Source organism: Natator depressus, chromosome 3, assembly GCF_965152275.1.
Source record: "Natator depressus isolate rNatDep1 chromosome 3, rNatDep2.hap1, whole genome shotgun sequence".
NCBI lineage: Eukaryota > Metazoa > Chordata > Testudines > Cheloniidae > Natator > Natator depressus.
The window spans coordinates 57,091,126-57,107,657 of NC_134236.1; the positions used below are offsets into that span (position 1 = coordinate 57,091,126).

General features: G+C 39.7%; 1 protein-coding gene across 5 annotated transcripts in view; it reads left to right on the plus strand.

The window, feature by feature from the left end:
• FAM135A (family with sequence similarity 135 member A) overlaps nt 1–16,532 on the plus strand; it is a 147,317-nt gene that overhangs the window by 11,571 nt on the left and 119,214 nt on the right. For 4 of the 5 annotated variants that reach the window (XR_012638780.1, XM_074947923.1, XM_074947921.1 and 1 more), the window contains exons 2-3: nt 11,139–11,221; nt 13,617–13,739. Coding sequence is in view for 4 of the 5 variants with exons in the window: in XM_074947923.1 (XP_074804024.1) it covers nt 13,663–13,739 (77 nt within the window). In the remaining variant the exon portion in view is untranslated. Of the gene's footprint in view, nt 1–2,025; nt 2,247–11,138; nt 11,222–13,616; nt 13,740–16,532 lie in introns of those variants that run through there. The other variant, XM_074947924.1, reaches the window with a different exon arrangement.

Consider the following 16,532-nt stretch of genomic DNA (forward strand, 5'->3'; position numbering starts at 1 on the left):
TGTACTACAGTACTTGTATGAGGTGAAATGAAAAATACTATTCCTTTTGTTTGCATTTTTGCAGTGCAAATATTTGTAATAAAAAATAATATAAAGTGAGTACAGTCTACTTTGCATACTGTGTTGTAATTGAAATCAATATATTTGAAAATGTAGAAGAACATCCACAAATATTTAATAAATTTCAATTGGTATTTAATTGTTTAACAGTGCGATTTAAAACCGCGATTAATTTTTTTGAGTTAATTGCGTGCATTAACTGCAATTAATCGACAGCCCTAGTGCAAATACATTTGAGTTCACATTGATTTTTCTTTTAGACAACATATGTTCTTGAAAATTTCATGAATTGCATGTTAACCAATGCTACATATTAACGAGACATAAATATGATATTACATTTGTTTTTTTCCTTATTGTAAGAGTAAGGAAGGGGTATGAGGTTTTGGTTTTTGTTGTTAAATTTTTTGATTTTGTAGAAAATGTCATAACTCCTAGAAAGTGACTTTGCATCTGGGAAACTCTCCATACATCCATAGCAAAAATCAGTGGGTTTGATCCTGCAAACACTTACATGAGCAATCCCATTGACTACAGTCAGACTATTTATGAGTAAGGACCATCTGTGAGAGTGATTCCACGGTCAAGCTCCGTGGCTCTGATTCAGCACAACACTTAAGCATGTGCTTAAGTTCCACTGAAGTGGGACTTAAGCACACACTTTGCTGAACAGAAATGCAGTTAAGCACTTGCTTAGTGTTTTGCTGTATTCGGCTCTATGCAGATCTTCTATTTGGCATAGAACAATTTCTCACTTTCAGGTACATCCTGAAGTAAACTGTATAGAAAACTACAGATTTTTTTTTATTTCAAAATATGAAATTGGGAATTAAATAGAGATGCACACTCTCTCATTTCTAACTATGACTGCAGATATTTGTTACAGTAAATACAATTTTATAAATACATGTAGAAATGTCTTTCTTAATTATTCTTTCTCACAGAACAATGCATGAAGCATCCAACAATAAAAGTAACAGGGCCTACAACAAGGAAGCAGGAAGGGAGGAAAAGAGTTTTTTTTTTTTTTTCCACTCTTTGGGGTCAGTGAGAAGTCGGGGAGCAAGTTGTGTTTATTTTAAGCAGAAAATAGAAAACTATGACAGCACACTTCCTATGGCAAACACAGATGGAAATACAGGGAATTAATGAAACAGCTGTGACTTCAGTTTGTAGGTAGAACACAGATTGAAATATGCCAAATATAAACACAGCGTGAGAGATGGAATAAAACCACATCAGTCACTTTAATCTTCACCAGATAATTCTATTTTATAGTCTGTGTTCAGTTTCCTTTTTTCATCGTTCTTGGAAGTTTTGGAGTGGAGGATACATCTCAAAACAGAAATGTTTTATTGTTATACTTTTGTTAGAAACAGGATACAGAGAACTCCTCATCAACATTTTTATTTTCCTCCTTTGCAGGATTTGTATAAAGAAAACTAAAAATAGCGTTCTGTATTTATTTTAATTTTGAGTGATTTATCTTGGATTCTCTTCCTGTCTCGAGAATCATTAAAAGGGGCAATTACAGTACCTTCAGCAACATATTTACCTTCTAACATTTTGGTGACTGTGGTAGCATCTTCTGATATTTATTTATACAATCGTCCTTCATATTAGAAACAACACAGTAGAGTTTTATTTTCTATAATATTCATCAATTGTGCAGGAACCTTCCTTGCTGTGATTTTGACATTTCTGAAATATGGAGCTGTCTTGTTAATCAGAGTCAACCCATTCACACTGATCAGCTCATGGACTTTGTTTTACAAGTCTTCTTAATTTCCTAAATATGTCCCATTACCTGGCTTAATACAGGTTCTTTGGCCTTGGTGTACAGGATGTCAGATAAGATGATACAGTGGTCTCTTCTGGCCTGAAAATGCCTGAATCTCTCTGTTCCCCTCTGCCCCCGCATATGTTATAGGTGACTCTCCACTGTTTAAGCCACAGAATCTATGTAGTAACCCTGGCACTGGCACCATGCACCTGCTGCAGCTGTGAAGTAGCAGCACAGAATGCTGTCCTGGGGAGAGGGACAACCAAGAGACGGCAGCTTGATCTGGGGACGGGGTTTGGAATCCGCCCCGAAGGGGAAGCTGGAAGAAGCTATTAGAGAAGAAGGAGGGAAGGAGAAGAATCTGGATGCTGAGCTAGTGGATGAACTGGAGCTGGGGTAGGAGGTGAGGTGATAAAAGTACAGGAGAGTAAAAGTAGCAGACTTCGAAGTGAGAAGAAGGAAAGTAGGAAAGGTTTCAGGTCACGTGAAACATTAAAAAATAGACTTGGGTGTGTGAGCAGACACTATTCAAGAAGGGAAGTAAAGGGAAATAAAATCTACCAACATACTAGAGAGTCTTAAGGGAAATAACTGAAAGGAAATATAATTGGTGAAAAAAGGAATTGATCAAAACGCTGTTATATGAAAACAGTAAATGAGAAACCCACCCAGGAATGACCTAAAGTACCTGAACAGAGAGAGTGACTGTTTGAACTTCTGTTGATGGAATACAGTTCAAAGGTCCCTAATAGACAAGTGGGAGCCCATTAGGTGAAAAACCCTGCTTTTGGATAAACTTGATGCAAAGAGGTACAGCCACAGGAACTTCAAATCTAAGGAGCATTTCAAGCCAAAGAGAAGCAGAGAACAGGACAGAAAGAATGGAGCTGGATTTACAGCAAAGGAGAGGAAAAGTTGATTCTTCTCTGAAATCACAGTATATTGTTGAGTAATCTCTTTTGTTCTTGTTAATAATGCATTTGCTATTTACTGCACAGAGTAAGGAAGATTAGCATGTACAAGTTTGCAAAAGTTAATGTATTGGTAACCTATAGTTCATTATTATCAGTAGTAAGTACTTGGTAATGTGCTATATTCTTAGCCTTCTGGTACAATTTTTGGGTTTTCTCTGATAATTTTAAATTTTTAGAACTTCATCCCTTTTGTCTTGGTTTGCCTCTGCCTCTTCTTGCAGTTAGCAGAGTCTAGCCTAACTGGGTAATTGCAAATGGGCATCACAAACAGGATAAGTCAGTCAGGAGACAATGCAGGAGAAAGTAAGAATGCTAACTTCAAGAACCTTAACTCTGTCCCACAATCATCACCCCAGATCAAGAGTCACATTATACACAATTGTTGTTGATTTTTTTTTATTGGTAAGTATCAGTAATCATCAATTTCACCATATTGGAATTAATATTTGAAATTATTAATATTGATATGGAAGATCACCAAATACTAATTTAACCATAAATTCCTTTAAATTTAATAAAGGCCATATAGTATTTATACAACTGCTCTAAACATGCCTAAAAAGCCTAACTAGTAAGAAATTTACTACATTGAAACAGTAACAAACCATTTATAAGCATTTTGATCAAGATACTTACAAATGGGCTAACCTCAGGGGTGCTTAGATCCACATTGGTTGGCTCCAGCATAGTCAAGCAGGTATTAGCAATAAATCCTTTAAAAGTTTACTTTTTATACCATTTAACAAACATATGATGTCATTGCCAGTTACTGACTTCATCTAAAAACCAATTGGAGACAATTCACATTTATTTCCAGTTTTAATCCAGATAAGATTTACAGCCTCCTTTATTCCCAAGGCCTTTCCTTTCTTATCTCTTCCCCTCCCTCCCAATCGCCCTGCTTTACCGGCAGAACAGTGGGAAGATTTGGGCGTGTTTCTTTTAAGACAATTTTTCATTGTCTTGTTACTATAGCTTTTTATTTTATTAGTTACTTTTACAGCCATACATTCTTCCCATCCACTACAAGTAATATTACTTCTTATTCTCACAGCCTTCTTTTATTTCCTGGTTGGGACCTTCTTTACAATACTTATATAGATCCTTAACCAAACTTAAGCAAACTTTAATTCTTTAATTTCGTGCTTATCCTACACACCATATACACACAAACTGACCAAAACATTTCTATTGATGATAATCAAAATATTCAGATAGGCAAAGTAAGAAAAATGCTGCTTGAGAGCTTATTAGAGTCTGATTTAAGGCTATTTACTTTTTATTTTTTGGCAATTTGGGTTTCAGTGGTTGTAGGATTCAAAAAGTTAAAGCTTTATGTCTATTATTATAAAATTTATCATAAAATTGTCTTCCCTCCCCCCCACAGTTTCCTGCAACTGTGAAAATAAAAATAGAAACAAATGCCTAAATAAACATTGATATTATCCATTGAACTTATAAAAATAAAAATTGAATTCTGCCATGCCTAACTATTGTACACTTCATTGCTAACAGTGCCACCTAAATAATACAGGTCTCTACCAAAATTGATCATTTTCTAATATTTCTCTATTTTAGTGTTACACTTTTTGTCCAGTGGGTCAAGGTCCCTGTGAATATGGTCATTTAAAGCTATATAACTATGTGGCTTGCCTAACTATACTTAGCTATTTAAGTGTGTCACACTTAGTTTGAGATAAATTATCCATGTTTTTAAACCTTTCTAAAGCCTATGGGCAAACTCTGAAAGTGCACAAGATCTGTGATACATGCAGCCACAGGCTATGGAAATAAGCTACACAGAGAGCGGTAGAATTTGGGTCTTCCTCACTTAGTCCTAATCCGATGCTTACTCTGTTAGACCACACTACCATCCTTAATGGATGTTCTTGTTGTCTAGGTAGCCTTATGTAGTCAAAGTTAAGGTGGTTGTTTCCCTTACTTTGCAACTTTTAAAAATAGGATCCATTTGTGGGGGGGAGGTGGAGGAGAACAAAAAACACATGCCACCTTTTAAAACTCCTTATATTTGAAAGTGTTCTGATGCTTCAAGCATTAAACTCGAACTTTTCAACTATGAACGGAAATATTAAAAAGTTTTAAAATAATAAAGGTGGTTCTTGTTCCTGCTGGGGAAAAAATAAGTTATTGAACTGTTTAGAAGCTTAATGAGAATAGGAATGGGTGGAGTCAATGGCGATTTGATAGAGGAGCATGTGGCTAGTGAGTAGGATCAGCTGTCTGTATGTTCTGGAGGGAAATGGGTGAAACTATGAGTGATAAGGAAGGCATTGTTTGCTAAAATCCAAATACCTGGAAGATGAGTGGGGCTTCTTATAACCTGGATTTGTACAGGAGTTCATCTTATTTTTTCTTCTTCATAACATTGTATTTAATAGGTCATTTGTCATTCTAACTGAAATAAATTTGAAAGCTGCAAACTGGTGTTTACCAAACATCAGTGTCTGAATTTCTGACTCAACATGACAAGTAAACAGCAGAAAAAAACAATTCAAATTAATAACTATTCTAATGTAAATGTTCTCATTAGTAGTTTAAATAGTAACATTAAAAGGATTCATGCTCCTCTCAAAAAGCACAGAAAACTGGTTCCTTTGGATTCATCAAGATCACCAAATGTGTGACTAAATGTGCTGCTGAAGGTGTTAGAGCTGATCATTAAGTATGAAACATTTTTAAGGCCATTGTTTCTGAAACATATACATGATAATTTTAAGTCTCTGCGAGGCCTTCTCACAGCTCATCGATATTGGCTTTGTTTTAGAGCAGTCTGTTTGTTTTAGAGCAGTCTGTCTATTTTAGACACTCAAAAAAGTTGCAAAGATCGGTTTATTCATAAAAGCAACAAAGGCAAAAGTTGGACTTGATAAGGTTGCTACATTCCTTTATGCTAACTTTACCTTCAGTGTAGCACAATATTAGAGAGACATGATTGAAGTACTTTGTCCTAGAAATAATTCTGCACACAAATTTTAATTCTAATCCACTTCTAGATGCTGCAAGTGAAAAAATAGAGAGAAAATTAAAGGAATTACTCTAACATTAATGCAAGATGGTTAGTCTGTTTTGATAATGACTATAAGCATCCATTCAAATAAAAATGCTATTGGCTTTGCAACTGAAAAGAAAATTGTCCAAGTTGCTAGAGATGCCATCTGGGAATGCAGAGTAAAGTATGGCTCTTTGCCACTTGTTCAGTCATCTCAGGGTGAGAACATATCAGGTGTTATCATCCTATACTTATGATGTATAGGTGTTTACACATACTATTTAAACATTTCTGAAGAAGAAGTAACATTTAACACTCTAAAGCAGTGTTTCCCAAACTTGGGACGTCGCTTGTGCAGGGAAAGGCCCTGTATGTCCCACGGCCTGCGCCACTTCCTGCAGCCCCCGTTGGCCGGGCACAGCGATCAGCCAGACCTTTAGAAAGGTAAACAAACTGGCCGGGCCCGCCACAAGCCTTTCCCTGCACAAGCAGCATCCCAAGTTTTGGAAACACTACTCTAAAGCAAGTTGTGAAATGTGAAAAATTTTTCTGTGACCATGACCTCCTTTATGGTCACCGGTCTGAAGAAGGTGGTCCAGATGACACTTGGTGGATCTCACAGGAAGATTGTATCTCTATTAGGGTTGCCAGTTTTGGTTAGATGTATTCGTGGAGGTTTCCTTGCATGACGTAAGCTTTAATTAAAGATTCTTTAATTCCTGGAGAGGCCAGGATAATCCTGGAGACTCGGCAACCCTAATATCTACATTTATATCAAACTACTATAAACATTTTGAAATTAGCACTGAAAAGTTTAGGACTTTGATCGAAACATAGTATATATTGTGCAAAAATGGAACTCGAGGCTCTACATTTAAAAAACAAGCAAAGGTTTCCAAGAAATTGGACAGATGAAGAACATATTACATGATTATTATAGCCTCAGCAGAAATCTGATTTGATCAAATTAGTAACAAAAAATGAAGATGCTAAGGAAATACCGTAACTGATACCAAATAAAGGTCATAGGTTGACTCCATAACAGGATAAAAAGGCTATGTGTCTCATGAATTGTCAGTCTGAGTTTGTTCCTTTTTTCTCCTAGCATTTAAAACCAAACACCTAAACCTGTGTGCAAAGAATGTTGTGTTAAAAGTTCCTTCCATCAAGATAGTGAAAAATAGCAGAAGACAGAACAGTTGAATTCAGAATTCTGTCAATTTTAAAAGGCCTGTATTCATATACAAACAGCTTGGAATCAATTGGGCACGTTTTTAGCACATTTAAATTAGGTAGTGAAAAAGTAAATAAGGCTTTGATCCAGCTCTCACATCTCTACATGTGTTCCCTTGCAACTGCATGAAGCCTTAGTGGAATCACTGGTGCCACAGGTGCTGGCTTCCTCCTTTCCATAGGGGTGCTCTACTCCCGCTCAGCCCCTGCCACCTCCACCCCTTCCCCCAAACCTCTACCCTCGCCCTGCCTCTGCTCTGCCCGAGGCCCCACCCTGTCTCTTCCCACCCCTACTCTGCCCCGTCTTGCCTGTTCCTGCCCAGTTTCACCCTCTTCCAGTCTCTGCTCCTCCCCTCCCAACCAGCGTCTCCCGCATGCCGTGGAACAGCTGATTGTGGCGGGCAGGAGGCGCTGGGAGGAGTTGATTGGTAGGGCCACCGGCAGATGGGATGCGCTGGTGAGCTGGCTGACGGTGGGTGCTAAGCAACCTCGCTACGTCGTTCAGATGTGAAAAATTCACCCCCCGGAGACATGTAACTAAGCTGACCTTCGCCTCGATGTAGAGACTGCTAGGATGTAGAGACTTCTAGGTCAATGGAAGAATTCTTGAGGGGGTGGCTACCAGTGTTCCCTCTAATGTTTAACAGGCCGTGTGCGCAAAAAATTTGTTCTGTGCTGCCGCCGAAGCAAAAAAAAAAAAAAAGCCGGAGTTCCAAAGCCGGAGTGCGCGGGGTGTTTTGCCGTGTGCGCAGGGTTTAAGATCTGTGTGCGGGTGCACACGCGCACAGCTTAGAGGGAACAGTGGTGCCTACTACAGTGACAGAAAAACCCCTTCCGTCGCTGTATTAAGTGTACTCTGCAGTACTACACTGCGTAGCTCTGTTTTAGCCATATTTAGCTTGAGTCGATGGCTAGATGTCAATGAGGCATGTCAGACAGTTTGAGATTTTAGTTATAGCACATGAAGGCGTTTCTAGAGTAGTGAGGTAGATCTGTGAGTTGTCACCTGTTAGGGGGCTTATTCCTTCACCCACTTACTTCCCTGGTCCTTCTTGCATGAACAGAGAGCAACAATACCCGAAGTCCAAAGGTGCAAACAATTCGATGTTTATTGGGGTGAACTTCCAGCAAGCATGATTCCAGTTTCCTTCCTTAGTATCCTCCTTCCCAGCTCTGACACCACAGAGCCTTACACCTGTGTCCCTGTTCCCATTCCTGCCCTTAGCAAAACATGATTCCAATTTCTTTACTCCCATTCCCTGTTCCCATTTCCCCCTTTAGCAAAACATGGTTCCAGTTTCCTTACCCCCATTCCCTGTTCCCATTTCCCCCAACCACACGCCCACCCCCTCCCACCCACACCCACTCACTTCCTCATTGACTACAGATTATATAGTAAAACTTGAGTTCTGCTTAGCTATACCTTAACCAATCATTTTCCTGAAATTTAACTAACCAAATCCTAACATACTGTAACATGATTATGTAACCAATTATATCCCACCACCTTAATTAGTTCACACCCAGCAAAATTAATTATACAGCAGACAGGAACAATCACAGAACCAGACAGAGATTATACAGACAAACAATAGCAAAGTGGGAACTATAATGACAAAACACTACAGAAGTGAGGATTTCACATCCCAACTATTGATAAGTGAGTTCTTGCCAGACAGGATGCTATCAAACTAAGTTTCCTTTTACATTTTCTAGGCACTTCCCTTTCTCTGGAGGTGATAGGAATTATCAGGACAGGATTGTATTCCTAACAGCCCAATAGCACCTTCTTTCAATGTGACTAGTTTGGAATGTGAGGATGTGACCGGTCGCTTCCTAGCTTATGGCTGCCTCTGCTGCATAGCCAAAGGCCTTAGCCTAAGCACAGGGCCTCAGACTGTCACAGTAAGAGAAGGCCCTTACACCAGCAGACAGTGATTTTGATTCTTTTATACTTCTAGAACTAGCCAAGTGATAAGAATACACGTAAATTCTTAAAGTACAGGCCTTTGCAGACAGGCCTGAATATCTATATCCTACCATCACCATATAGATGCAAAAAGAACAGGAGTACTTGTGGCACCGTAGAGACTAACAAATTTATTTGAGCATAAGCTTTTGTGGGCTACAGCCCACTTCATCGGATGCATGTAGTGGAAAGTACAGTAGGACAATTTTATATACACAGAGAACATGAAACAATGGGTGTTACCATACACACTATAACGAGAGTGATCAGGTAAGGTGAGCTATTACCAGCAGGAGAGAAAAAACAAAATAAAACCCTTTTGTAGTGAGAATCAAGATGGGCCATTTCCAGCAGTTGACAAGAACGTGTAAGGAACAGTAGGGGGGGAAATAAACATGGGGAAATAGTTTTACTTTGTATAATGACACATCCACTCCCAGTCTTTATTCAAGCCTAATTTAATGGTGTCCAGTTTGCAAATTAATTCCAATTCAGCAGTCTCTTGCTGAAGTCTGTTTTTGAAGTTTTTTTGTTGTAATATTGCGACTTTTAGGTCTGTAATCGAGTGACCAGAGAGATTGAAGTGTTCTCCGACCGGTTTTTGAATGTTATAATTCTTGATGTCTGATTTGTGTCCATTTATTTTTTTACGTAGAGACTGTCCGGTTTGGCCAATGTACATGGTAGAGGGGGCAATGCTGGCACATATCACAGTGGTAGATGTGCAAGTGAACAAGCCTCTGATAGTGTGGCTGATGTGATTAGGCCCTATGATGGTGTCCCCTGATATGTGGATACAGTTGGCAACGGGCTTTGTTGCAAGGATAGGTTCCTAGGTTAGTGTTTTTTGTTTTGTAGTTCTCCTGTTCTTTTTGCGGATACAGACTAACATAGCTGCTACTCTGAAACCCACCATATAGATGGTAATTGAATTTGTGTTTGCTTAAGTTGCAAAGGGAGATAAGGTGTAGAGGGAGAAGAGAGGGGGACCAAGGACAGAGGCCTGTAGAACTCTCCCCAAAAAGTTGGAGGACTATCCTCCACAGGTTTCAGAGTAACAGCCGTGTTAGTCTGTATTCGCAAAAAGAAAAGGAGTACTTGTGGCACCTTAGAGACTAATCAATTTATATGAGCATAAGCTTTCGTGAGCTACAGCTCACTTCATCGGATGCATCAGGACATCCTCCACAGGACTCACTGAAGGAGCAGTAAGAGACATAGGAGAAGCACAAGATTACAAGCTCGTGTAATTTACTGTCTTCTCTCCTCCCTTCATCGTTTTATGTATTTCTGCTCTTCAGACTCTTCTCACTGTGTTTTTAGTGGCTGTGATGGTAAACTGCTTCCTCAGAATTTAAATTGTGATTGAATTGCTAGGATTTTAGGACTAAAAATGTCAACTACTCAACTTGAGTTTTTTCCAAGTTGTTATCCTATTGTATATCTTAAACCATTTTTAAAAACGAGTGTGGGGAAATATGTATTACACACTCTGTAAGCAAAAGAAGTGAAATCCTGTCCCTGTTGATGTCAATGGGGGTTTTGCCAGTGACATTAGTGGGAGCAGGCTTTCACCCCAAATCCTTGGGATTGAAAGGCACTGCGTTAAGAATGACCCACCAAGAAAAATGCCCATTTTGAGAAACTGCATGTATATTTTTTTATACTGTACTTTTATTCGTTGATTTTTTTTTTCCCCTCTGAAGCTAAGGCAACAATAGTTTAAATTTTATAGCTGTACAAGCCTACAGAAGTAACTATTTCTCTGCAGATGAGAGAGATACAGAAAGGAAAACTGTAATCTGTTTGAACCATCCTTAGTAAAAAGAAGTAGAGTTCAGTGTATTGAAATATGTCTGAATCCTGTTCTCTGCCTGCCTGAAATCCAAAGAAGATTGGGAAAATAAGTCTCCGACAGTACTTTCATTCACTTAAACGCCTGGATTGTTCACGAATATGGTGGAGATAGAATTATTCTTCACTAACATTTTGTTAATCTATTACCTTCAAACACATGAGGAAAAGTTAGGAAAAATAGTGGATGTTGAGCTATGTGTGCTTACATTAAGAGGTACAATTAATTATTATTATTATTCTTTTTTTTTTTAGTGTAAACATGTTTTTGATCGCAGTAATGGAGAATTGGAAGACTGATTATTTCACATATTAAAATGGATTGTTTACCAGTAGAGGTAAGAAACAAAGATTCTTCTTCTAATAGTTTATTGATCCTCTTTTGTTACCTAACATCCATGCAACTCCTACTACAGCCAGTGAGAATTAAAGATGTAAATGAAAGCAGAATTTTGGTCCTTAGTATAGTATAGAATAGAATGATTGTAACTGACTTCTGAATGTAAGCATTTCCATTCTTAATGCTTAATACTATTGGATTTCAAAATGATCTTCAGATTTTACCTGTATTAAAAGAACTAGACACAGTACAGTAGAACTTCAGAGTTTCGAACTCCAGAATTTTGAACTGACTGGTCAACCACACACCTGATTTGGAACCAGAAGTATGCAATCAGGCAGCAGCAGAGTTAAAAAACAAAAAGCAAATGCAGTACAGTACTGTGTTAAACATAAAACTATTAAAAAAAAAAAAAAGGGAAAGTTTTTAATAAAAAAAATTTGACAAGGTAAGAAAACTGTTTCTGTGCTTGTTTCATTTAAATTAAGATGGTTAAAAGCAGAATTTTTCTTCTGCGTGGTAAGGTTTCAAAGCTGTATTAAGTCAGTGTTCAATTGTAAACTTTGGAAAGAACAACCATAATGTTTTGGTCAGAGTTACGAAAATTTTAGAGTTATGAACAACCTCCATCTCCAAGACGTTTGTAACTCTGAGGTTCTACTGTACTTTTACTAAAACCTTGCATTAGTTCTGGTCTTTGCATTAAGATACACTTCACTTTCATTATAAGGTCTGTTGTAATCTATGTCTGATGTTTACATAACTGCACTGACTCCTGTTGTGTGCAATGTGGTTGTAGCTCGGGATATTAGAGAGACACACTGGATGAGATAATATCTTTTATTGGACCAGCTTCTTTTTGTGGTAGAGGCAAGCTTTAGAGCCACACCGGTCTGAAGAAGACTGTGTGGCTCGCACACTTGTTGCTGGCTATGTCTGTGCTACTGCGGTAAGTCGACCTATGCTACACAACTCCAGCTACGTGAGTAACGTAGCTGGAGTCAACGTACCTTAGGTCGAGTTACTGCGGGGGATCGATGGGAGAAAATCTCCCGTCAACTTACCTTACTCTTCTCATTGGGGGTAGAGTACAGGGGTTGACTGGAGAGCTATCTGCAGTCGATTTGGGGGGGCGGGGGGTCTTTACTAGACCCACTAAATCGACCGCTGGTGGATCGATCTCAGACCCTCGATCCCTGCTGTAGTGTAGACCTGCCCTCTCTCTCCAGCAGAAGTTGGTCCAATACAAGATATATTACCTCACTCACCTTGTCTCTTGATTCCTGTTGCTTATATATAGCTAGTTTTCCACAAAGCAATCCACTGTTTCTTAGGCAGGAGATGAGTGTTGAGTTAAAGAAACACCTCTTTCTGGATGCTAATCACCAGAATGTTTTAAGACCCAATATGAACTAGCCTTATCTGATTATTTTCATAATACTGCTACTTGTTGAATTTTGTTAATTAAAAGGCAAATTTTTGCTGCTGTTGAATCCAGTGGAAATTTAGCTGTTGATTTCAGTGGTATCAGGTTTTGGCCATGTGCAAAGAAACACTTTTAAGGTTCTGTTTTCTTCTTTTTACTTCAGCTTTTTTGGTGCTACAACATATGTAACAAACAGAAATCATAGATATAAACAAACATTGTTGGAGAAGAAACTCAAACCTACACAATCTGTTAATGATTTGTAACTTTTTAAACTGTACAGTAGGAAGAATGTTGAAATTCAAGACACTGTTCTTGCTTGCACTGACGTGATTTAAACTGAAGTGGAACATAGTGATTCAGTCTGTTTTTAAAACTGATAACCATCATAAAAAGTGAATTCAGCAAAGGAATGTCAAAATAGCGTTCTGTGTGGTTAGGATTAAATGGGGTCCTAGCAATATTATTCTTTTTATGGCTGAAAATGGATGTGAAGACTTATTATAAAAGAAATATAAAATCATTTTTTAAAAGGGCTAGATAGTGGTTTTGCCAGAAGCCCTGAGTATGGGATGACATGAAGGTGCACTGGACCTAGGAGCAGTGCAGGGAAAGTATTGTGCCTTAGAGAAGCAAGACTCCTTCCCTCACATTATTTTGGGGGTAGTAATAATTTGCTACTGGCCAACACCTATATTTACATTACTAACGCCCCATCCCACATACTGGCTCAGCTGCATTAGCCAAGTATGTTTTAGAGTGGAGATCTGGAGCTGAATCAAGGAGTGGCACTAGGAACTGCTGGCATACAGCATCTCCTTACCCCTAATGCACTCAGACTCAAAGTGCAGACAGGCAGTGTGGAAGCTTATGCACAGCCCGTGCCACATACTGGTCCTGAAGAAAAAAAAAAGTGTCTTTTCGCCTCTGACTCCAAAAAAAAAATTGTTTTTCTGTTTGTTTCCAGTAACTAAGGTGCAGACAACAATTTTGGCTTATGCAGCTACATAAAAATGAGTGAAGTACAGGCTATGATAGAATTCTCCGTGGAGCTCCACAAATTCTACAATGTGGATTTGTTTCAAAGAGGGTATGTACTGCATTCTTCCAAAATGAAGAGGAAATTGTACTGTAGTGAATGGCTGTACTGAAAAATCTTAATGTTTAAGTTCTGTCATACTTATTCTTTTAAGATATGTGGATATATTGGCATTGTAAACCAAGTTCAACAGATATGCCTGTCTTTGCCAGAGTGACGATTCATGTTTTATTACTAGTTTTGTATGGTGACTTGAAAATTAAGTGTTTACTGCTTATTAGAAAGATAGCTGTGAAGGGCAGCTACTTTCTTGGAGTTTACTCTAAGGTTAAGGTTCAAAAATCTTAGGCATAGAACTTCAGCTAATATCAAATACTTATAGTCTGATTGGAGAGGGGTGAAAGGGCTACAAATTCTGAATGTGGATAATGTGAATAATAATCTGAATGTGGATTATGCTCTTGTCCAAGCCCTTGCCCTCTCCCACCTTGACCAGTGTAATCTCACTGGTTTTAACTAATGCAGCCTTGTTTTCTCAAGTCCATTTAAAATCATAGAATCATAGAATATCAGGGTTGGAAGGGACCTCAGGAGGTCATCTAGTCCAATCCCCTGCTCAAAGCAGGACCAATCCCCAATTAAATCATCCCAGCCAGGGCTTTGTCAAGCCTGACCTTAAAAACTTCTAAGGAAGGAGATTCCACCACCTCCCTAGGTAACGCATTCCAGTGTTTCACCACCCTCCTAGTGAAAAAGTTTTTCCTAATATCCAACTTACATCTCCCCCACTGCAACTTGAGACCACTACTCCTTGTTCTGTCCTCTGCTACCACTGAGAACAGTCTAGAGCCATCTTCTTTGGAACCCCCTTTTAGGTAGTTGAAAGCAGCTATCAAATCCCCCCTCATCCTCTTCCGTAGACTATACAATCCCAGTTCCCTCAGCCTCTCCTCATAAGTCATGTGTTCCAGTCCCCTAATCATTTTTGTTGCCCTCCGCTGGACTTTTTCCAATTTTTCCACATCCTCCTTGTAGTGTGTGGCCCAAAACTGGACACAGTAGTCCAGATGAGGCCTCACCAATGTCAAATAGAGAGGAACGATCACGTCCCTCGATCTGCTGGCAATGCCCCTACTTATACATCCTAAAATGCCATTGGCCTTCTTGGCAACAAGGGCACACTGTTGACTCATATCCAGCTTCTCGTCCACTGTAACCCCCAGGTCCTTTTCTGCAGAACTGCTGCCTAGCCATTCGGTCCCTAGTCTGTAGCGGTGCATGGGATTCTTCCGTCCTAAGTGCAGGACTCCGCACTTGTCCTTGTTGAACCGCATCAGATTTCTTTTGGCCCAATCCTCCAATTTGTCTAGGTCCCTCTGTATCCTATCCCTACCCTCCAGCGTATCTACCTCTCCTCCCAGTTTAGTGTCATCCGCAAACTTGCTGAGAGTGCAATCCACACCATCCTCCAGATCATTTGAGGATATTGAATAAAACCGGCCCCAGGACCGACCCTTGGGGCACTCTACTTGATACCGGCTGCCAACTAGACATGGAGCCATTGATCACTACCCGTTGAGCCCGACAATCTAGCCAGCTTTCTATCCACCTTATAGTCCATTCATCCAGCCCATACTTCTTTAACTTGCTGGCAAGAATACTGTGGGAGACCGTGTCAAAAGCTTTGCTAAAGTCAAAGAACAACAAAATGTTGCTGCCAAAATCATCTTCCTCACTTATTGTGACAATGGCACATCCTACGTGAGCTCTTCCACTGTGTCTCCTGTTTATCTAGTCTTTCATCTTATTGCCTCGTGCCTCAACACAGACGTCTCTCTTGCCTGCTTGTCCATTTCTTCCACTAGCACCTGCATGGGTTCTTCTGCTCCATCCCTTATGCATCAGACCCTGAGAAAATCACAGATTTGTTTAAAAAAAATCGCAGCAGTGTCATGGGTAAATGTTCCAATTTCACAGGATATGCACAGCCCCCAGGCCCTCTCCCTCCCCAGCAGGGAGGTGGAAGCGGGTATCCTGCTTCGGTTTGCCTGATTAGGCTGCAGCTGTTCATTGGAGGTTAGTGGGTCAGGCCTATCCCAGGAAGAGTGGGAGAATGGGGAGGTTTTTCACCCCATGGTGCTGCCTGGTCCAACCCAGCCTGGCCTGGGGTAGGGATTAAGGCCCAGTTTACTCTGAGATCAGCTCCAGCCCAGACCACTGCTGCTGCTTCCTATCCAGCCAGTAGGGAGAAGGGGGCAGTGCTGACCACGCGGTGACTAGGAATCCCAGTCCAGCGAGCCCCACAGCAGGCCCCTCAGGCCTGGGGGAGACATCACAGTGTTGGCTAGCAAGGAGCTGCTGAGACTAGGATCCATCACCTCCCTGATAGTTGTGTATCTAAGCTTCATGAGTGCTTTTAAAAAGTTGTGTGTGTGCATGTGTATAAAATATAGCTTTTTTTATTTAATATAATAAAACTTGTAGGAACCATTACAAAATATCCTGTTCTTTGATTAGTGTTCCTGTGGGTGCTCCACTTCAGGTGTGTATGCGCCCTGTGCCTTTGATCAGAGATTTTTGGTAGTGGTAGCCATTTGGTCCATGCATGTGACCCACAAATCCTGGTGCCCTACACCGAGGCTATTTGGTGCTGCGCAGGTGAACTGCTCTCAGTGTCTTCTCAACCGCCTTTCGTCTGAGATGGAGTCTGCAACATGTCTGTTCTCCTTTTAGGATTTAGATAGTTATAATTACTTACCTTTTAGTGTTTCCTTCGTTTTGCCTTTCCCCCCTAAAAATAAAATCCTTTTATTCTTAGATATAGTTAGATAGTAGTTTAGAACT